This window comes from Chelonoidis abingdonii, chromosome 16, assembly GCF_003597395.2.
Source record: "Chelonoidis abingdonii isolate Lonesome George chromosome 16, CheloAbing_2.0, whole genome shotgun sequence".
In the NCBI taxonomy this organism is placed as follows: Eukaryota; Metazoa; Chordata; order Testudines; family Testudinidae; genus Chelonoidis; species Chelonoidis abingdonii.
Genome location: NC_133784.1, coordinates 5031241 through 5054320, shown reverse-complemented (window position 1 = coordinate 5054320; position 23080 = coordinate 5031241). Strand labels below are relative to the sequence as shown.

At 57.2% G+C, this 23080-nt stretch overlaps 1 protein-coding gene across 1 annotated transcript; it reads right to left on the bottom strand.

The window, feature by feature from the left end:
• Nucleotides 1-1158: 1158 nt before the first annotated feature.
• LOC116833953 (solute carrier family 2, facilitated glucose transporter member 9-like) lies at nucleotides 1159-22149 on the bottom strand. Its single transcript, XM_032795731.1, has 12 exons — nucleotides 22077-22149; nucleotides 16892-16990; nucleotides 14924-15084; nucleotides 14378-14502; nucleotides 13715-13860; nucleotides 11651-11783; nucleotides 11009-11196; nucleotides 10244-10354; nucleotides 8903-9004; nucleotides 8208-8283; nucleotides 5112-5239; nucleotides 1159-1985 (listed from the first exon to the last, which is right to left on the bottom strand). Exons 1-12 carry the CDS (start codon nucleotides 22119-22121, stop codon nucleotides 1746-1748), a joined length of 1554 nt encoding a protein of 517 aa, XP_032651622.1. The 5' UTR covers nucleotides 22122-22149; the 3' UTR covers nucleotides 1159-1745.
• Nucleotides 22150-23080: the final 931 nt, after the last annotated feature.

Sequence of the window (23080 nt, the reverse complement as noted above, 5' to 3'; positions counted from 1 at the left end):
CCCCAGCCCGCATGGGACCTGGCTGCAGCTCTGGGTTTCGGCTGGGAGTGGAGCCCAGAGACAGGGGGCTGGGAATCCTGCTCCGCCCGCTGAGATCCCCAGGGAGGCCGGGACCCGCCCGGGGGCTCTGCGAGGTCCCCCCCCCCGCTAGATTGAGCTGCCATTTTCCTCCCATCTCCCAGGCAGGTAACAGGAGCTGGGACGTGGAGCTTGTGCCGTCCCAGCAACCAGACAAACCACCATGTGGCCCATCCCCCCGTGAGAGCACAGGGACCTCCGACCCGTGGCCCCCCTGCGCAGGCAGGCTGTCCCCAGAGAGCTGACTGGAGGCTGAGCTGGGCTCCACTCCCATCCCCATCCAACCCCTGCTGGAGTCGGCTCAGTGAGGGGCACACGGGGCGGGGGGGAGGGAATCTGTCATTCACCCGGCTGGCACCACCAGGCAGCCCCCACTGACCATGCCTCAGCCTCCCCTCACCCAGGACAGACGCCGCCGCAGCAGATCTGAGCAAGGAGCAAATCCATGAAACTGATCTGCAACCTCACAAGCTCCCTGGTCCCTTAATCCTGCCAAAGTGCCCCCTGCTCTTCCAGGACTGCCAGTGCCCCTCAGTCCCGACCCACAGCTCATCTGCCATCCCAGCCCTGCCTCCTTCCCCCTCCTCCAGCTCTGCCGGTGCCCCTCAGTCCTGACCCACAGCTCATCTGCCATCCCAGCCCTGCCTCCTTCCCCCCCTCCTCCAGCTCTGCCGGTGCCCCACAGTCCCGACCCACAGCCCATCTGTCATCCCAGCCCTGGCCTCCTTCCCCCTCCTCCCCCAGCTCTGCCGGTGCCCCTCAGCCCCGCTCCCCTCCATAGATCTGCTGGTGTATCTCCGTGTTTCATGAGACACCCACTCTGGGGCCCAAATCAGGAGCAGAGAATGACCTGCCCCCAGCACCGCACACAACTGCAGCCTGAACAGGCAATTTCCTTTATTAAATACCCCCGGACCTCCCTCCCCCTGGGCGTCAGCCGCCTCCCCACACCCCAGGGCCTTCCAAGAAGTCCCGCCTCTTCAAGGGCGGTCCTTCCAGGAATGACACCGTGGCAGCGTCAACCAATCAGCACCTGCCAACCGCTGTGATGTCACTGCTCGCAGTGGCGGGGCCGGCTGCGGGTGGTTCCCCCAAGGCGCTGGCTCGAAGTGCTAAGGGGCAAAGCCAGAGGCTCCTGGGGCGGAGAGGAAGGATCAACTCTCGGCGTGGAGACCAGGGATGAGCCTCCACTTGGCTCCCGGCCATCGCCCCGGGGGAGCAGGGGTTGTCCCCTCACCACGGGGACAGCAGGCAGCAGCTGAGCCTGCTGGCTCTTCGTCCCAGGCTGGCACCGACTCCGCCCTGTAGGGTGATCCAGGCCCGATGCCCTGCAGGGCTGCAGAGCAGCAACCTGGAGAAGCTCCCCTGGGACTCCTGGAGGAGAAGACACCTGGTGGGATGGGGAGAGACAGAGCCTGGGCATGAGGTGCCGGCCTTGGCCCAGCGATCCTCACACCTGTGATGCCTCCCACTGCTCGCGGCCTTTCTAAGCCACGGGACTGAGCCAGACGCCAGGTGAGAAGAGGTTAAAGGAAGGGAATTAATCCACAGTCTCAGCACTGCCCCTCACCGGCGTATGAACCCAGCCCCACTCCCGGCCTGACCCACCAGGGCTGGGATGCCACAACAGGGGGAAGAGGCACTAGTCCAGCGGCTGCTGGGGTGGGTCATGCCCGGCTGGACTCTGAGAGCTCCAGGGAGCTGTTCTCCAAGGCCCCATAACCGCCGAGCGGGACCATCTTCACGGCGCTGGCTGGGGCAGTGAGGAAGGGGCGGCGGGTGGCGAAGATCTGGCTGATCTCCACGAATGTTTTGTTCTTGGTCTCGGGGATGATGAGGTAGACGTAGAGCGCCACCAGCACGCAGACCCCGCAGAACACCAGGTAGCAGAAGGCGCCAGCTGACATCTGGGGCAACAAGAGAACACGGCTCAGCAGGGATTCCCAGCTGGCCTCGGGGCCACTGAGCATGGCTCTGGCCTCCTGTCACAGCCGCACCGGCCCTGGGCCCACCTAGCACCCATCCCACCTCGGAGTTGCCCAGCCCACTCGCGTCCTTAGCCATGTTCCCTGCCTCTCACCCCATGGGGCTATACCACCACCTCCGTGAGCCTTGGACACCACCCCTTCAGCAGGGACTGGTGCCTCACCATCCTGGGGGAGGCTGGGCTTGTGGGTAAGATGCTAGGCCAGGACTCAGGAGACCCAGGTTCAAGGTTCTGCTGCACCACACACACTATGCGTGACCATTGGCTAGTCACTTTGCCTCTCTGTACCTCCATTCCCCATGTGCGCAATGGGGCACCAATGCCGACTAGCTGCTAGGAGAAATCCATTCCCATAGGTGAGACCCTCACCCCAAGGTGATGGGGAGCAGGTAGGGCAAACCCGCTAGAGAGGAAGGTGGAGCCTTTCCCATTATGTCCCTGACCAGTGGTTTAATCCTGCCCCTCCGAGGGACCCTGTAGCATGAGACCACTCCCCCAGAGGATATTTTTCTTCACTCAAAAGATTAATGGTGACCAGCTGCTTAACACAATTATTATTAACAACACAGGAAGGACCTCAGGCCAGAACTGGAAAGGAACAAGTTAAAGAGTATTCAGCTAAGTTAGAGGTACTCAAGTCAGCAGGGCCTGATGACATTCACCTCAGGGTACTTAAGGAGCTAGCGGAAGCAATCTTTGCCCTATTAGCTGCTATTATTGTGAGAACTGAGGGAGGATGGGGGAAGTCCCAGAGGACTGAAGAAGGGCAAACATAGAACCTATCTTCAAAAAGAGGAACACAGAGGACCCAGGTAATTACAGACCAGTCAGCCTAACTTCAAGACCGAGAACAATACTGAACAAATTTTTAAACCATCAGTTTTAAGCCCCTGGAGCATAGTAACATTATAAAGAATTGCCAGCATGGACTCTGTGACAGTTTACACCCCTGTGATAAATCTTGTACAAAGTATGGCTTGCAAGGTATCATTTGAAAACTCATAATTTGCTGACCATTATTGTTCTGGTAAAATGTGTGCAGCAACATTGTATGTATAGTTATAAGATTCTACCATATGGTATTGCTAAGACATGCTCTAAGTCTGGGGAACAGCCGCAAACCAGTTCCTCAGATACAAAAGGCTGGCCGATGCCTCAGGCACATGTCCACAAGATTAAATGGGCCACCACCTGGTTAAATGGCCATTCATTGGCAGAAAAGAGGGTGTGGGTGAAAAAAAATCTACATCTTGACAAAGGAACAGTTTTCCATTCCCATCCAGACAGATTTTCTGTCTCCAGAATCTTGGCTGAGACAACTCCCAAAGAAGGGAAGGATCTATAAGAAAGGAATAGAAGTGAACTAAGTCACCTCTACCTTTCTCTCTACCCATGGTATCAGCAATAGCTGAAGAAGAAGGAAGCAGCAGTGGACTGGGGGAGACATCCTGCTGGAAGGAGTTCTGCCAGTAGAACTGATGAGACATGTGAGCGTGACCTTTGTTAGTTTTGTTAAGTTTGGCATTAGCTGCATTTTACTTTTATTTTCTTGTAACCAGATCTAACTTTTATGCCTCATTACTTGTGATCGCTTAGAATCTAGCTTTCTGCAGCTAATAAACTTGTTTTATTGTTTTATCTAAACCAATGTGTTTGAACTGCAGTGTTTGGGAAACTCTATTTGCAGTAGCAAGAATGGTGCGTGTGATTTTCTATTAATAAATGACAGACTTTATATGAGCTTGTATTGTGCAGGAGGATATGAGTCAGCAGTGTGCCCTTGTTGCCAAGAAGGCTAGCGGCGTATTGGGCTGCATTAGTAGGAGTGCTGCCAGCAGATTGAGGGAGTGATTATTCCTCCTCTATTCGGCACTGGTGAGGCCACACCTGGAGTATTGCGTCCAGTTTTGGGCCCCTCACTACAGACGGGATGTGGACAAATTGGAAAGAGTCCAGCGGAGGGCAACGGAAATGATTAGGGGTCTTGAGCACATGACTTATGAGGAGAGGCTGAGAGAACTGGGCTTGTTTCATCTGCAGAAGAGAAGGGGTGGGGGTTGATAGCTGCTTTCAGCTACCTGAAAGGCGGGGTTCCAAAGAGGAAGGAGCTCGGCTGTTCTCAGTGATGGGAGATGACAGAACAAGGAGCAATGATCTCAAGTTACAGTGGGGGAGGTTTAGGTTGGATATTAGGAAAAACTTTTTCACTCAGAGAGTGGTGAAGCACTGGAATGGGTTCCCTAGGGAGGGGGTGGAATCTCCTTCCTTAGAGGTTTTTAAGGCCTGGCTTGACAAAGCCCTGGCTAGGATGATTTAGTTGGGGACTGGTCCTAATTTGAACAGGGGGCTGGATTAGATACCTCCTGAGGTCCCTTCCAGCCCTGAGCTTCTACGATTCTATGGTGCTGGGCAGTACCAGACAGACATTTCTGGGCGTGGGAAGTTGCTGGTGCTGCTGTGCAGTATAATTCACGAGTGGCTGGCTACAACACTCACACAGTGTACCTGGGACTCGGGAATGCTTTACATGCTGGAGGCTGTGTATGAGCACAGCAGACCAGGAACAGTAGCTCTCAGAGCAAAGCAGTGGAAAGGGCCCCCCAGGTTGTGTAACTGAGGGGACACAGCTATTCACTGGTCCAGATTGTACTCGGGGGAATGTCACACTTTATAGTCAAGGAAAAATCATGCCCAACCAACCTCGTTTCCTTCTGTGAAGGGTGACAGGCCTAGTGTATGGGGCCGTGGGGTGTAGCAGAAGTGATATAACTTGACTTCAACTCCTGCTGCAGTGAGTTCCTCAGGTTAACAACATGCTGCATGAGACAGTGTTTCATTGGGCACTTTAAAAACTTGCTGCGTCTGAATTTGTCCTATTATTCCCTCATGCTCCTCCATCAGTCTGTATCCACCTCTCGTCTATGTGTGGGCTGTCAGTTATCTGGGGCAGGGTCCCTTCCCATGTGCGTGGACAGCTCCTGGCACCCTGATCCCTGACTGGGGCTGCTGGGTGCTACTCCAGGCCACATCCATGGCTGGTCCTTACCTGTAGGAAGGGGAAGACGAAGCCCACAGTGAAGTTGGAGAGCCAGTTCAGGGACCCCCCCACAATGTAGGCAGCAGGGCGGTGTGACTGCTTGAAGAGCTCTGCGGTCATCAGGAAGGGCACACCAGCTGGAGGTGCAAGAGGGGGGTTAAACTCCTTGTGTGCTGGCATGGGATCGCAATCCAGCAACTAGAGGGTTAACAGTCTCTGTGGCTGCCCGTAAGGAGACCACGTGCCAATGGGCTCGAGTCCCACAGACGCCTCTGGGCTGCATCCGGTGGAGGGAGAGGGTGAAGAGCCTCAGTAGCCAGGTGCCAGCCTGGAGCCTCCCAGAAAAAGGCTAACGTGAAACCCGGGGTCTGGGGCATGACTCCGGACTGAAAGGTGTATGAGTGACCTCAGAATCGGGACCCTTTCTATTCTTCCCTGTCCCCAGGGCCTGCCCCACTGGGGGTCCCGCAGACTGCAGAACTGGCTGTTCAAGTCTCTAGCTGCTGTGCAAGCACCTTTCCAGGGCCGATAGGCAAGCAGCCCTTGGTGAGAAAACACAGGGATTTGTCCAGCAACTGCAATCCCCAGCACGGCACCCTGCCCTGAACCTCCCCTGCCCCTCTCAGAACCAGACACGTCTCAGGCATCACACAGCCGCTGCCCCTTCCTGCCAGCCAGCACAAGGCCAGTCCCTGGCAAAGGTGCCCTGGAGATTAACGGGCTCCAGCGAGAGAGAAGGTACAGCCTAGGCTGCTGCAGGGCAAGCTTCCTCATCCCCCACCAATGCACCACACCTCAGCCCCGGATCTGGGCCTCTCTGCTGAGGCTGCTAATGAGGAGGCTGACTGGCTGGAGGGGGTGCTAGTCCAGAGACCCGGTCACAACCAGTTTGTTCTGCAGAAATAATTGATGAAAACAAAAAATCCTTTTTATCAAAATTTTCCACGTAAAATTTTGATTTTTGGCCAAAATTCAAAACTGAAATAATTCAATTTGCAAATTCCATCGTGTTGCCTTATGGGAGTTGTAGTACAGGTCTTTCATGTGCCCATTCTCCTCTATAAGCCAGGTTCCCTTGTCGGACTCCATCTCCCATAATGCACCATGGTCTCACCTTTTGGAGGACAGATGGTACATCTTGGGAGTCGCTGGCCATAGTGCACCATGGGAGATGTAGTCCAGCTGAAGAGTTGAGCCCATAGAGGAGAAAGTGGACGTGGGGCAACTGAACTGTAACTCCCATGAGACACCTGGGTAGGATATCACAGCTGAAATAGTTTGGGTATCAGGTATTCCATTTGCTAATGGAAAATATAAGTTTTGTTCAGAAAGGAGACGCTTTTCATGAAGTTTTGTTGTAGAAAATGCAATTTTTAGAGCTGGTAGAAAAAAATTTTTTTTTTGATGGATCAGTTGTTGAAAAAGTTTAGAAACTGTTCAAAATCCAAAGCAATGTGTCCTTTCGACTCTGTTTCATTCCAACTTTTGTTTCATTTTGTTTAGACTTTATATCTATATATATAAGATTACATTTCAACATTATTGAAGTGAAACATTTTGATAAGATGTTTTTGGTGTTTTCAAATACAACAATTTGTCCACCAAGAACTGGACTAAGACCACTTGTTCATTCCAGGTGAGGGTGGCTGGGCCCTGCTTACCTGTGGCTAGATTTGAACAACAATTCATAGAGCTGATCAGAAATTAGTATTTTCATTCCACAGGAAATTCCAACCTCTTGAACATTTGTTTTTGTCCTGAATTGGGCTAAAAAGTTGAACTGGCTACTTAAAGGTGAAAGACTGCATCCTATTACTGACTCTGTATCCAACCCCATGGAGAAAGCAATTTGAGACATCTAGATACCACAAGAGATTAATTCAAACAATATTTCAAAAGAATTTAAAAAATACCATAGAGAAAAGATGGTGCACCACTACCATCTAGTGGGTGAACTCATAACTGTTCCACTGTGTGTCATCAGCCCAATACTGATGATAATTGAGGGAGATTCTCCTTTGGCTCAAGTGTTGGGGTCTGTGCTTTTTGCACATGAGAGGCCGAGTTCTATACTCAGGGTTGCCCTGAAGCTCTGAGTAGCTAGGGGACTGTGGGTTTGTTGCAATATGTACAGTTATGATATTAACCATGATGGCTTGACCAGGACCTGCCACAGTAGGAAAGCAGACATACGCGCCTCTTTAATAAAGATACTTAATGCACAAAAATTTCATAGGGGGAGAAGCGGCCCCTGATGGACCGTTACTCACAGCTTGCCTGGAATAAATATATATATTTTAAATCCGATTCATCATTGTTTGTGAACAATGAGCCATTAAAATCCTAATTAAAGATGTAATTACAGCAAATAAATTCTGGGCTGAGAATGAATTATAGATCTGTTGGCAGCCCCACTCGTACATCAGTCGGGTAAACCATTCCAGGCTTCGTTCATCATTTTTAGGGAGCTCTCACTTCCACGTTTATTTAAAGGCAGAAAACCACTTGCCTACTAAGCAAGTAAGAGAAGTTTATTAGCATGTGCAGAAGGGTCCTGAGGAGTTTCCTAAATGTAGGGGGGATATGGAGGAGAGCAATCTCGTCGCCACCCTCCCTGGATCTGGGTGTGTGAGGGTCTCATTCCAGGACCCTGCCTCCTTGGTCCCACCATTGGCCCGGCCACATCTGCCATTTTCTACCCTACCAGATCAAATCACTGGGCTACCAAGTCCAGCACGAGGTCCCCGACCGCGCTGTATTCAGCGCTGGTGGGTCAGTTCAATTGCCCGGTTCCCATCAGCGACGACACCTTATGCTTCAGGGGAAGGAAAATCCCGACCCTTGTGTATTTGGGCCATTGCTGAACCTGAGAAGCTCCTTCCACCCAGTCCTGTCAATCCACCGGATTCCTGCAGCCCTTCCAGCCTGCTAGTCCAGTCTAAGGCTCCCTCCTTCCACACAGGTGCCCCTCACACCCAACCCACAGACCTCGGCCATTCCAGTCAAGGGCTCTCCTCAGGCTCTGCCAGTACCCCTCAGTCCCGACCCGCAGCCCCTGGCCATTCCATTGTTTGTTTTAGAGAAGGGAGGGCCCCTGGCACCCACCTGGTCCCATACAGAAGCCAGCGATGATCCCAACGACGCAGGCTACGCTGAGGTAGCGCATCCAGGGCACGGTAGCCTGGGGAGGGAAGGTGCAGAAGCTGGGGGTGGCTGTACGCTGCTAGACTAATCGCCCAGTTACCACCTCCTTGCAAAGCAAATGTGGGGAACTGCTCTTTGGGAAACCGAAGGGCTGAGAGAGAGAAAGCCAGCTGCAATGTGCCATGCAAAGTTCTCACACAGCCCTGCCAGTGCCCCTCAGTCCTGACCCACAGCCCCCTGCTATCCCGGCCCTGCCCGCCCAGCTGTGCCGGTGCTCCTCAGTCCCGACCTGCAGCCCCCTGCTATCCCGGCCCTGCCCGCCCAGCTGTACCGGTGCTCCTCAGTCCCAACCCGCAGCCCCCTGCTATCCCAGCCCTGCCTGCCGCCCCTCAATCCTGACCTACAGCCCCCTCTCACACCCAGCTCTCTCCCGGCCTGCACCAGACACAAAGCATCTTTGGCTAAAGAAGTTTCTCTCTTGGTTCGAGCCCCGGACCAGGATCCGACCCCCTACTGCCCTGAAGTGATGCCAGTGGGTTGCTCTGGCCTCAGGCCAATGTAACTCATCCCGAAGCAGCCAGCTCCAGGAGCCCAGCCTCGCTCACGGGGTGGGCCCGGTACCAGGGATTAGCATTCCTGGGATGGGACGTGCCTACCTGCAGCACCAGGGCCAAGGTGATGCCAGCGCAGCAGAAGCCCATGAAGGAGAAGCCGATGATGAGGAGCGGCCGCCGGCCCAGCTTCTCGATGGTGAAGCACTGCAGGGAAATGCCGGCGGCCCGGGGTGAGTTAGCAGGATAGGGTGTCAAACCCGCCAGCCCCCAAACCCTCCCCGCACTGGGCACAGAGCCACATGTATAACCAGTAACAGGCAGCCCAGGTGTATGACATCACCAGGCCCAGCTCTCATTGGCTGACTCAAGAGGTTGAGGGTGAGGGTGGGACTCTTACCTGGTAACCGCTAGGACTCCTGGGTTCTTTTCCCGGCCCTCGGAGGGAGGGCAGGCTAGTGGGGAGGGCAGGGGGGCACTGGCAGAGTCAGGACTCCTGGGTTCTTTTCCTGGCCCTGGGAGAGGGGGCAGGCTAGTGGGTAGAGCAGGGGGCACGGGCAGGCTAGGGCCTTGCATGTTGGAAGGGGACGGAGGAGCAGCCGCCTGTCCCCTTCACTCATGGGCTGGAATCCCAGGGCAGAAGTGACCCGGAGCAGCAGGGCCAAGCTTGTCCCAGCCAGGCATCAGCTCCCCCGAGCGCCCAGCGGAGTCAGGCAGCAGCTCTGGGGCGCGAGGTGGGTGCGGGGAGCCTGTGCAGGAGCAGGGGGGATACTGACAGCAGAACAAATGCTTGTCATTTTAGACCCCAATCTGGGCCCGTCCATCGGGGCCATTTGTGTCTGTGTCACAATCGGCCCGACGGCGCCACCAGCCTGCTGAGCTCCTGCCGCCGACTGGGCTGCCGGGACACCGGAGGGGCCGGCTTGCTGGTGAGAGGCAGGGGGCTGGGGTTCCTGCTCGCCCGGGCCAGGCCACTTGAGGGCCGGCCGCCCACCCGTCAAATTGAGCGCCCAGGGGCCGAAGGCTGCAAATGCACCAAGCGCAGCACTAACTCTCCAGCTCTGCGAAGCCAGGGTGGGGCCGGCTGGGCACTGAGGGGAAAAGCTGTAAACCAGCCCCCCTGCTCCTGCCCCAGCGACGGGCTTGACCCACAGGGGTTATTATCGGCTGTTCCACTAAAGTCAGGATAGCCAAGGTGAGCCCTTGGGACCCCGTTCCCCAGCACCCACACCCATCCCCACCCCACCCAGTGTGACCCCTCCCCCTACCTGCACCCCCTGCCAGCCCATCTCCCCCAGTACAACCTCCTGTCTCCCAACTCACCTCCTGCGACCCCTCCCCTATGCCCCAGCCCAGCCAGCATGAGCACTCCCCGACCCTGGCTAGCACTGCTCAGTGGGGTCACACAGCACCCCCCCATGTCACTGGGGCCGTGGCAGTACTTACGCCGAGCAGGCCGGCCAGCACCTCGATGGCGCCTGTTCCCACGGTGCTGTAGGGGATCTCGGGTCCCGGGATGCCGGCGTGCTGGAAGATGGTGTTGGTGTAGAACCAGATCTGCGGAGGGAGAGGGGGGAGGGAGCAAGGGAGTGAGTGGCAGGGTTGGGGGGGGAGAGGCCCCCACAGGAACCTGGAACCCCTGGGGGCTCTGGCCATGGCACTGCGGGAGCCCCCCTGTTCGCTGGTTCAAAGCCTGCCTGGGGACAGGACTGAAGGCTGTTCTGGCCCAGGGGCACTCGCTGGCTCTGGAGTGAGACGAACTTGGGTAGCTCCCCCGGGGCCAGGGTCTCCATTGCAGGAACCTGCTGCATGATCAGCACGGCTATTTCCCTGCGAGGCCAAGGGATCAACGGGCCAGGAGGCTCTTGGGAGACAGGAGCCCCTCCAGGGAATGAGGTGAGCTCCCCTCTGGTGCGGGGGGGGGGGTGCTGAGGGGTGCTCCACTCCTGGGGATGAGGTGAGCTCCCCTCTGGTGCAGGGGGGGCTCCCCTCTGGGGCAAAGGAGGGGGGGGCTGAGGGGAGCTCCCCTCTGGGGCATGGGGTGAGCTCCCCTCTGGGGCAGAGGAGTGGGGGGCTGAGGGGAGCTCCCCTCCGGGGCATGTGGGGAGCTCCCCTCCGGTGTGTGGGGGGGCTGGGGGAGCTCGCCTCTGCGGCAGGGGAGTAGGGGGCTGAGGGGAGCTCCCCTCCGGGGCATGGCCTGGCAGCACTTACCGCATCAATCCCGGAGAGCTGCATGCCCATGTTGATCACCACCACGGAGAGGGTCTGCCAGCGCACGGAGCCATCCCGCAGGAGCTGCCAGATGGAGATGGTCTCCAGGGAGGAGAGCGAGCGCCGCTCCTCCCACATCTCCTCCAGCACATCCCGCACGTCGTCCTTCCCCAGGAACCAGCGCAGCGCTGGGGAGAGCGGAGCAAAGCTGGGGCACTTGGCTAGGACTCAGGAGATCTAGGCTCAATTCCCAGCTGTGCGCCCCTGGGCCTCAGCTCCCCTCTGTACTGGCCCTGCCCTGCCCCATCGGAGGGTGAGGCTAGAGCCAGGAGGATGGGAGGTGCCCAGACTCTACGGCGATGGGCCCTTGGAAAGCCTGGAGAGGTCAGCAGGCAGGACTTTTCCCGGGAGGGGCGAGGCAGCGCTCTGAATGGAGTCAGCAGAGCTGGAGCTGATTTGCACCAGCACAGAATCTGGCTCAGGGGGCTCTTGGGCCTACAGCTGCAGGATCTTGTGTCTCTTTGGGATTCAGGGGAGGGTAGGACACAGTAAGACCTAATCTGCCCCCTCCCCCGGTTCCAGGAGCAGCCTGGCCTTATGGGATATATCAGCCACCCCCCCTGCCAGGAGGGCTCCACTCACCATCTGTGGCCCCCCGGACATTGTTCTTCTCAATCAGCAGGTAGCGGGGGCTCTCGGGGAACCAGTGGAGCAGCAGGAGCTGCAGGGAGGCTGGAATGACCACCAGGGACAGGAAAAGAGGCCAGTATCCATCCTGCAATGAGCCAGGCAGGGCGATGGGGCTGGGGAGGCAGCGAGGGGGGCGCCCTAGCACCAGTGGGGTAAGCAAAGCCAAGGAGACGCAGGCTGAATATCAGGAGCCAGCTGCTGGCTGGGCAATGGAATGGGGCTGGGGAGCCACCTCCTGGGATGGCCCAAGGGCAGGAAGAGGCAGGAAGAGGCGTGATGGCCTCAAGAGGTTGTCTAGGCCAGTGCCCTGCGCTCAGGCAGGACCAAGTCAACCCAGACCACCCAAGGGGCGTTTGTCCAACCTCCTTCCTAGACGCCTCCAGTGATGGGACTTCACATCCTCCCCCGGGTGCCTATTCCAGAGCTTTACCTTTGAGTTGGAAAGGTTCCCTCTGGTCTCCAGACTACATATGCCCAGTTTTTTAACCCTTCCTCATTAATGATCTGGATGATGGGATGAATTGCACCCGCAGCAAGTTTGCAGATGACACTAAGCTAGGGGGAGAGGTAGATCCTCTGGAGGGTAGGGGTAGGGTCCAGAGGGACCTAGATAAATTGGAGGATTGGGCCAAAAGAAACCTGATGAGGTTCAACAAGGACAAATGCAGAGTCCTGCACTTAGGACGGAAGAATCCCAGGCACTGCTACAGACTGGGGACCGAGTGGCTAGGCAGCAGCTCTGCAGAAAAGGACCTGGGGGTTACAGTGGATGAGAAGCTGGATATGAGTCAGCAGTGTGCCCTTGCTGCCAAGAAGGCTAATGGCATATTGGGCTGCATTAGTAGGAGCATGGCCAGCAGATCGAGGGAAGTGCTTATTCCCCTCTATTCGGAACTGCTGAGGCCACATCTGGAATACTGCATCCGGTTTTGGGTCCCCCACTACAAAAAGGATGTGGACGATTGGAGAGAGTCCAGCGGAGGGCAACAAAAATGATTAGGGGGTGGAGCACATGACTTATGAGGAGAGGCTGAAGGAACTGGGCTTGTTTAGTCTGCAGAAGAGAAGAGTGAGGGGGGATTTGATAGCTGCTTTCAACTACCTGAAGGGAGGTTCCAAAGAGGATGGAGCTCGGCTGTTCTCAGTGGTGGCAGATGACAGAACAAGGAGCAATGATCTCAAGTTGCACTGGGGGAGGTCTAGGTTGGATATTAGGAAACACTGTTTCACTAGGAGGGTGGTGAAGCACTGGAATGGGTTCCCTAGGGAGGTGGTGGAATCTCCTTCCTTAGAGGTTTTTAAGGCCTCGCTTGACAAAGCCCTGGCTGGGATGATTTAGTTGGGGATTGGTTCTGCTTTGAGCAGGGAGCTGGACTAGATACTTCCTGAGGGCCCTTCCAATCCTAATTGTCTATGATTCTAATGTCTAACCTAAATCTCCCCTGCTGCGGATTAAGCCCATTGCATCTTGTCCTTCCTTCAGTGGACACGGAGAACAATTGATCCCGTTCTCTTGATACCAGCCCTTCACAGATGTACAGGCTGTTCTCACATCCCCCTCAGCCCTCGTCTCCAGACTATACATGCCCAGTTTTTAACCTTTCCTCAAGAGGTCAGCGTTTCCAAACCTTTGATCCTTTCTGCTGCTCTCCACTGGACTCCCCGTCTTTCTTAAAGTGCGGCACCCAGAACTGGACACAACTCCAGCCGGGTAGGATGTATGGCCTTCTGGTTAATACTCCCGGCCTGATATTAGCCTCTTTGGCAGATCCACTGTAACCCTGAGATCCCTGCCACAGCAGCCTGGGCGCGAAGCCAGGCGGTCCCCGTTCGTAGCTGTGCATTTGATTTTTCCTCCCCAAGCATAGTGCTTTACACAGCAGACACGAGACCTTGGAGAACCCCAGGAGACACCCCCCATCCCTCACCCCCCTCCCACAGGGTCAGAGCTCACTGGAGCAGGCTGGGGGCTGGGAGGAAGCAGCCGCGTTTCAGGAGCGTTTCAGCAGCACTGACCTCCCCCAGCAGCTCCGGCAGACCCAGGACTTGAGCGGAGAAGACCCCCAGGCAGATGAAGATGCTGGGCACCAGGCCCAGGAAGCCACGCAGGTTCTTGGGGGCAATTTCTCCCAGGTACATGGGCACCACGCTGAGACAGATGCCTTGGGCGGAGGAAGAAACACGCGGGATGTGGGGGAGCGGGGATAGAGAACTGGAGTCACATTGGGCAATAGGCAGTGCACCCTCTGGATCCCCCCTAGACTGGGCCGGGGGGGGAGCTCCCAGGGCAGGCTCCAGCCAAGCTCCCTTCCTCCCAGAATGCCCTGGGGCTGGCTGCTCAATCCCGGGACACCCGTCTTGGTCACGAGCCACTTTGATCCCCAGGAGGGCACCAGCGATGGGCGCAGCCTCAGTGGGTCTGCTCTCCCCCCCGTCCTGCCTGTGCTGAGACAGCACAATTCTGCAGCAGCCCAACCCCTGTGGGACGGAGCCACGGCCACATGCATGTCTGGGCTGGCACCTGCGGTTCCTGTTCCTGCCGCAGAGGGAGATGCAGACCCGCCCTGTGCTGGGCTAGCCAAGGGTGCGGCAGGGCCAGCGCCAAGGTGAGTATGGCCAGGTGCCGGAGCCAGGCAATGCCCCGGGGCAGGCGGTGGGGCAGCCCACGCAGGACATTACCTGAATGCAGCCCTGTGATGAAGCGGCCAAGGATGACCATCTCGGGTGATGTCAGGTAGCGGCTGAAGCCCATCAGGATGCCAGCCAGGAAGACGAGCAGTGTGCTCCGCACAAGGGTGCCCTTCCTAGCAGGGGGAACAGGCAGGACATCAGCCCTCCGCCTGGCATGAGCCCCTCCCTTCTGCAGGGCGTGATGCCCCCCCGCAGGACACTCCATGTTTTCTCTTCCTCCATCCACCGGGCCATTCCCCTCTCTTCTCCATCCCGGCCCCATGGGGAGCTTGGGGTGTGTGTGCGCATTCCTGGCAGCTCTCCCTGCCCACATAAGAGTGGGGCATGTGTCAAGCTGGCTTCTCCTCTCCCATCTCCCTGGCAGGACTTAATGCTGCTGGCTCCGTTTGCTGGGTGTCCCCCTGCTCCATCTGGTCTAGAGGCGGGCACCCCATGACTGGCACCCAGGCTGACAAACCACCATCCTCCCCCTGCTTCCTCTAGCCGGGCTACGGGTGCACCCCCTGTCCTGCCCCCCTCCCGCACCCGTCTTACCTCCCGTATCGAGTCACGAGCATCCCCACCGGAAAGGAGCCCACCAGCCCCCCCAGGGCGAAGACCGAGACGGTCAGTGAGTACATGATGGTGAGCAGGGCCTGGCTCGGGCTCTGCCCATAGTGCTGGGACCAGGTGGCATTGTAGAAGGCCTTTATGTGCTGCAAGGCAGAGAGACAGGGGCTAGAGAGTGAGGTGCCCACGGCACAGCAGACCCCCCAGCTGCTTGGATTGCCAGCCCCCTGGGGTCTTTGTATGTGTCTGTAACACATCCGGCTCCTGATCGCTTCAGGGCTTCCTCTCCCAACACCTCAGACAGCCAATCCCACTTCCCCTAGCCCGGGAGTGGCTTGAAGTGCTGGGCTTTGTGGGGCGGGAAATCCCAACATTTCAAACTTTGCTTCCGTTCTGAACCGGGAATGAAAACGGCCAATTTCAAAATGTCCCACGCCAGGGAGTTGTGGGAAATACGGCATTTCGGGTCCGTTGAAACCTCCCATTTCAGCAACACCACAAACGTCTCTTCCAAGTTCTGTTTCCAGATGATCAATGAAACGGGCCGTTCTGGTGAGATCAAAGTGAACAGTCCAACATGGTTTTTTCCCAATGAAACGTCGTCACAAAGGACATGTTTCCCTGGGGAAGTTTAGATTTCGACAAAACAGCAAGAACACAAGTGATAAGAGACAGGAACTTAAGGCAACAGGAATAAGTGCACTAGCTGCCTGCCTCTCCCTGTGCCGGGGGTCTGGGTTACCAAGCCCCCTGATCTGACACCACAAAGCTTTGTGATCCGACCCATTAGCACCAGCACGAGAACTTCCCAAAGGTCATTTGTATGGGGCAGTTGTATGGTATGTTGGTCAGTAAAGATCCCATGGGGCATTTCTTCAGAGTCAGGGTGTGAGCAGGGCAGCCTTCCGGCTCAGGTGATCCCATCCTGATCCCCTCATTCCCCTCTACAGCATCACCCGGATGCTGCCTCTCTTTTCCCACTCCTAGACCTGCTGCTCAATACTGTTAGGAGACAGATATTCAATCCTGTCTGCAAAGGCCTCTACTTTAAGAATTTAGGTGTATTCTTATCACTTAGTTAGTTACAGAGGTATAAAACAAAGAATCAAAATCTCTGTCTGCCGGTGTAATGGCCTTCTCTTACTGTGACAGTCTGAGGCCTGGTTCTTTAGCAGCCATAAGCTGGGAAGCGTCTGGTCACATCCTCACATTCCAAACTAGTCACACTGAAATCAGGCAATCTGGGACTGTTAGGAAGGTGATTCGATCTATCACCTCCAGAGAAAGGGAAGGTAAAAGGAAATGTAGTTTTATAGTTTTCTGTCTGGTAAGAACTCACTGATCCATAGACACAGCTGGAGAACCCTTATGTCTGTATAGATGCAGTTGTGAAATCCTCACTTCTGTATTGTTTTGTATGTTTATTTACATGGTCTCTGTCCGGTTCTGTGATTGTTTCTGTCTGCTGTATAATTAATTTTGTTGGGTGTAAACCAATTAAGGTGGTGAGATATAATTGGTTAAATAAACATGTTACAATACGTTAGGATTGGTTAGGTAAATTTGAGTAGAATGATTGGTTAAGGTATAGCTGAGAATATTACTATATAAATTAGGGGCAAACAGGAAGTAAGCTGGGATTTGAAAATAAGGAAAAGGAACTTGAATTTAAGCTTGCTAAAAGTTCACCCCAGTAAACATCGAATTGTTTGCACCTTTGGACTTCGGGTTTTGTTGCTCTCTCTTCATGCGAGAAGGACCAGGGAAGTAGGAGGGTGAAGGAATAAGCTCTCTAACAAATACCCCAGAGGTGGCCACATCCAGTCAGTAAAATTCACCTGCCTGCTGGAGACCCGCTGGGTCAAGGTATCTGCCTAGCCTAGGATTTCCCAGTCCGGGGAGGTAGCGACTTTCCCCCGCAAAGACAGACAGACAGACGCACACAGCTCTTACCACGGCCGGCGAGTTCACCACTGCCAGGTTGTAGCCGTAAAGCAGGGAGGAGCCGAAGGAAGCCAGCAGGGTGGCGGCGAGCAGCGGAAAGGTGAGGTGCTGGGAGAGAGGAGACACATGAGCAGAACGGTGTCAGCGCAGCCCCGGCAGGAGGGGGAAGACGGTGGAGGCACGAGCTGCTCCCTCTGCCCCGGGGAGCTGCTTCCAGCCTCTCTCAAGTGAGATGAGCCGCAGGGGTCTCACCTCTCCCCCCGTGTGCGCCCAGCACAGGAGCTCCTGCCTGCAGCATGGGGGGCACCTGGCTCCCGCTCAGCCCAGGGGAAGGGCAGCGAAGAGAAAAGAGAAGCAGCTGGAGCTCCAACCCCACAGCCAGTTGAGTGTCTCTGGCCAGGTGGGACACACAGCTGGCCCCAGCAGTGAAAACCGGATGCTCCCATGCACCCAGCGCGACTCCAGCCTCCACTGTGACGCCCGACAGCCCGGCTGGAGTGCCCCTGCTACCCAGGCAGCTCCTGGGCACCCAGCCCAGCAAGCTCCCCTGCCCCATAAGCTCACTCCCAGGTCCCATGCAAGGCTCTGGCTTGGCCTAGCAGGCCCATCATGGGCTGGGCTCTCAGGGACTCTAGTAAGGGAGTTCTCAGTGGTGGTATAAAGTTCAGCCGTGGGCTGGCACCGTGTGTGACGTACGTGGTGGTGGAGCCAGGGCAGGCCCAGGCTATTAGAGAGACAAACGCGTCTCTCTCACCCACAGACGTCAGTACAATAAAATCTATTCCCTCCCCTCACCGTGTCTCCCTCATAGCTTCTCTGAGCACGCAGCAGATCGCCCTGGCCCGGCCTGAAAGAACCCAGTGTCTCTCTCTGGGATGGATGCCCAGGCATCAGTCCACATCGGACACGCGACATGGCGTCAGAAGTAAAGGCGCCGCGTGGATGGAGAACAGAAGGAGGAGAGCAGCAGCAAAGGCTGCAAATGGAAGGGGGGGAGCCCCAAAGGTGGACAGATCCCCCCAAAGAGTCACCCTTCCAGGGCCCAGAGAGCCACACGTCCGACTGGACCTGCACCCTCCAAGATTTCACCCTGCAGCTAAACTCCAGCAGAAACAGAAGCCATCCCTGTTCACCCGTCCGTCTATGCTGCAGAGAGCAGGCAGGGCCTGTCTTTAACCTTTCCCCTCTACCGAAGACAGTGGCAAAGCGGCCTGTGAAATGGCTCCGGCTGGGTTTGATGCACGCTTTGTGCCTCAGAGAACCAGGGTGTCCGAAAGGGTGTCCGGGCTGGAGAATTCAACCACCAGGACAGCTGTTCTCGGAGCTTTAGGTAACTGCCCACAGCTCTGCTGAAAGCTGCAGGGCTCAGCACCGCTGGCCAAGGAACCGCAGGTGATGGAGAAAGGGCAGGAGGGAGCAGCCAGGCTGGGCTTGGGGTTCAGGTACCGGCTGGAACTCAGCAGATCTGAGCGCTAAGCCCAGCTGTGTGTAACCTGTTACGGGTCAGATGAGAACTGGGGTCCCCCTGCAAGGTGCAAAGACGCCCTAGGGTGACCAGGGGCAAGTCAACGTCTCTGAGCCTCACTCTCCTTTCTGTACAATGGGGCTCGCCCACCTTTTGTCTGTCTGGTCAATGGTGATTGGAATCTCCTGGGGACCTTGGGCAGGGACTGTTGTATGTACAGGCCCTAGCACGAAGGGCCCCAATTTAATTCTTAGCCTTACCATGGCAGCTGGGAGCTTCAGGCAGAGCCCAGGATGCCCTTGCGCCGAGTGCCAGACAGACACAGAGCAAAAAAAAGGGGCCCTAGGAGCTTCCAATCATAGACACAAGACAACAGATGGCAGCAGACAGGGGGGTGGGTGGGGGCGCAAGGAAACAAAGAGACAATGTTAGTCAGCAAGACAGACAGTGGGCCCAGCTTTCCAGCCAGTGTTTGGTGGGTGTCCCAGCACAGGAGAGCTTCGAGGGGGGGTTGGAGGGGAACAGTGCTTTGCAGAGATTTGCAGGGAGAATGGAGGGTGAGGGGGGTGTCCAAGGCAGATGGGAGGTGAGCGGCGCCAGCTCCGTAGCCAGTGGGAGATGCTAGGCCAGATGGGCCCTGCCAGGGAAAGGCCTGGCCACTGCGGTGTTTGATGTAATAGAAAAAGGGGGTCCCCCTGGAGAGACGCCAGGTGAGGGGTGACCCGGTGAAAGCGCTGGGCTGGGAGCGGGATCTCTGCAGCAGCAGTTTGAACGAATCCAAGGGGGCAAGAGAGCACTGGGCCAGGCCAGAGAGACGGTGTGACGAACTGGGACTGTTCCTAATGTTTGCTCTGAATACTGTGTTGGTGCCTCAGTGTCCCCATGGCAGTTCTTAAGTATCTGGCAGAGCAAAGGGCCAGTGCACCTAATGCCTGGCACTCTGTCTCCTAGCAACTGATGGCCTGGGCCCCTCCTCTGCAAAGGTGCCAACTGCAGGTGTTGGAGACAAAGGGATCAGGTGACCTCCTGGCCCGGGAAAGGAGCTGAGCAGAGAGGAGGGGCTGGAGGGGTTGGTTAGTCTGGAGCTACCTGGGGATAAGGAGTGAAGTGCAGACCTAGGGGTCTGGCTCACTGCCCCCCAGAATGGACCCGGCCGAGGGGTCTGGTTCGCTGTATCTACAAGCTCTGTTTTAGACCCTGTTCCTGTCATCGAATAAACCTCTGTTTTGCTGGCTGAGAGTCACGTCTGACTGCAGGGTGGGGGTGCAGAACCCTGTGGCTTCCCCAGGACCCAGCCTGGGTGGGCTCGCTGTGGGAAGCGCACGGAGGGGCAGAGGATGCTGAATGCTCCAAGGAGAGACCCAGGAGGTGAAGACGTGTGAGCTTCTTGCCCTGAACAAGTCTGCTCCGAGGGAGAGGAGGCTCCCAAAGTCCTGCCTGGCTTTGTGGGGAGCAGTTCCAGAGCATCGCCCGGGGACTCCGTGACAGACGGCTGGGGCAAGAATCGAGCGGCGAGAGGAGGAGAACCTGGCCAAGCGTTTCGCTGTGTGGACGGCTGGGCAGGGCCATACCTTGGAGATATTCTGCAGAAAGAATCAGCACAGCCTAGCCAGAGCCTGGGTCTGAGGACATAGGGCCTGACCCAGTCGGAATGTGTCTAAGCTTCAACATCCAGCCATTGGATCGTGTTAGCACTGTCACCCTCACCTAGTCCCTCACCCGTTCAGCGCCATCCCACCGCTGTCACCACGCTAGCCCTTCCATGCCCCCCTGCCAGGGGAGCGCAGCTGTAGCCCACCCTCCACATATGCCACCTAGCACAGGCCAGGTCTGTTCTGTGACAGGAGCTGGGCAGCCCTTGGAATTGTTTCTAAACCCCGGCGCTTAGCTATTCAGAGCCACCGGCTCTTCTAAGTTGGGCTGTTTCTGCAGACGCCCCATTTGCCTTCTGAGGGGCTTTGCAGACAGATCTCAGCAGCGAGTGCACTGGGCAGCCTAGCCCTGGAAAACTGGCACCGAAGGGCTTTGTTTGGATGCGTGGCTGGATAATCGCAGCGTGTGCCCCACGGCCTCTGCCCGTCTCAGTTTCTACACCTAGACCAGTGGCTCTCAACCTATTTACTATTGTGGGCCAGATCCAATATCAGCCGTATGGCCCTGAGGACGTCATACGGGCCGCAAACGGCCCACGGGCCACAGATTGAGAACCACTGACTGGGCAGCGCCCACTGGCCTTTCTGCCTCAAAACGCCGCCTCTCTCCCAGTCTCTCTCTCGCTGGGCATTTTCCAGGCCCTTCGTCCCCTCCCTGCCCCAGTGTTTCTCCTGCCCCGTTTCCATCTCTCTGCCTCGGCTGTAAAGCTCCACGGCTCTGCAGCCTTCCCGCCGGTGGGAGGCGGGGGGAACTGGGCCTCCCTGTGGCCCTGTGTGGAGAAGCCTAAAAGTTGGGGTGAGGGGGGGTATCCCTTGTCTAACTCGGCCTGGCTGAAAGGGTGAGTGATGCCAGTGGGACTGGGGAAGGGGGAACAAGTTCCTTCAGCCTCCCCAGGGGAGGGATAGCTCAGTGGTTTGAGCACTGGCCTGCTAAACCCAGGGTTGTGAGTTCAGCCCTTGAGGGGGCCACCCAGGGATCTAGGGTAAAATCAGTGCTTGGTCCTGCTAGTGGAGGCAGGGGCTGGACTCCATGGCCTTTCGGGGTCCTGCCGGTTCTAGGAGATAGGATATCTCCAACCATTATTATAGCTGCCACTTTTAACCCCCCCACCCCAGTTCTACCCAGGCCCATCCCCAAGTGCCAGCAGCTGGGGATGTGACCGGGGACTGCACTGACTCTGGGGAGCGCCCCACTTCGACTGGGGGCTGTGCAGGAGAGTGGGGTTTGCTCAGTGCTCCCCAATGAGGCCATGCAGAACCAGGGGGCAGTAATACAGGGTTTGTTCCCAAGTTGGGTGAGATTGGGGGTCCCCACCGGCTGCATCTCGCTTTTCTGGGGACCCTCCCGGCATGGGCCTGCAGCGCCCCCAGCCCAGCCCATGCCGGGCCTGACACAGCCCTCACCTGCCTGGGAAGCTCCTATGCAAAACTGCCTATTGATCCCCTGGGGCAGCAGCTTCTCAGTGCAACTGCTTCCTGAGCACAAGCAAAACCCCCCACGAGACAGCTCAGTATCGGTCCTGGCTCAGCATTGCACACAGTCCACTGCAAAGATGGGACTGGAACCCGGGAGCCCCCCCGCCCTGCTCTAACCACTAGACACCACTCCCTTCCCAGAGCTGGGATAGAACCCAGGAGTCCTGGCTCTCAGCACCCCTGCTCTAACCACTAGGTCCTACACCCCTCCTAGAGCTGGGAGAGAACCCAGGAGTCCTCTCCCCCCCGCTCTAACCACTAGACCCCACTCCCTTCCCAGAGCCAGGCTAGAATCCAGAGTCCTGACAAATTGAGATCTCTCCCCCCCGCACCCCCTAGTGGACCCATACCCCCCGCAACCCTCAAAGCAGCCGGCCGGGAGGTTATGCCAGCAAAGCAGCCGACACCCCCGGGCTACCCCGGCCCGAGGAACGGTAGCTTGGCCAAGTCGCATGCAGATCTAATCCCCCTAATCCCGCCCGGAATGCCAGCTGGGGCAGCCGGCAGGCGCAGAGAGCCTGGGGGGAGGTAGCGGGGGGGCTGGGGTGAGGGAGGGAAGCCTGGGGCCCAGGATCCACCTGCCCCCAGCCAAGTCACTCACCCCGGTGACCTGTCGATGGCCGTGCAGGGCAGGTTTCCCCTCCATCGGGGCGCTGCAGGCCCTAGAGAGGCAGAGGATGAGGAGGCAGCGGGGAAGAAGGCTGCCTGACTCCAGCGCTCTCGCTCATTCCAGCACTTGCTGTATTTGATTTTTTTTTTTAAAAGCAGGGAGGAAAAATCGGAGGGTGGAGGTGGGGATCGCATGATGCCCGCGAGGCCATTGGAGGATTCCTGGCCAGGGAGAGGTGGGCCCTGGGGCCTCCCCACTTGATTGACGGGCAGAAGAGGCCGCAGGCTTTGTGAGGCGATGTGGGGCACGGCGCCCTCGCTTCAGCCCTGCGGGGCAGGAGGGAACCACATGACGGCTAACGTGATTTGCTTTGCCTTTCAGGAGCAGGGAGATGCTGCAGCCCGTTAGTCGGAGAGGCGGGACCCTGCCACGTTTAACCCCCCGGGCACCAGGAAAGCCTGGGGAGATCTGCCCTGGCGAACGTCGCCAGCCCCCACCGGCTTCTTCAGCAGCTCGTTGGGTGCCCCCGGCTGAGGCCCAGTAAAAGGCACCGGGCTGAAGTAGCTGCCTGTGGATTGTGCCCTGGATTGCAAGCAATGGGAGGAGGGGTGGGAGCAGGGTCACAGGAGCCCAGGGCCCGGTTCGATTGGGGAGCAGCCCGCAGAGCCATGTGTCTCCATGGTGGGAGGCGGCTGGGTCTGGGCTCAGTGGTGCCACATGTCGAGCGAGACCCGCCTGCCCCATTGGCCTGTGCCCAAACCCGGCAATCGCAGCGGCGTTTCTCAGCCCAAACCCGACGGCCTCCTCTGGGTGGGGGCTCGGGCTGACAGCTCACCCGCTGGGCTGGGGCGATCCAAACCTGGCACCCCCTCAGCGGGTAGCTCTGTGCACTCAGCAACACCCCATCCTGCCATCGGGTCACGGCCAGCTTTTCCTTCACCGCTCAGCGAGGGGGCGTGTGGCTGCTGGGCATCCGTATCCAGGCCACGAAAGGA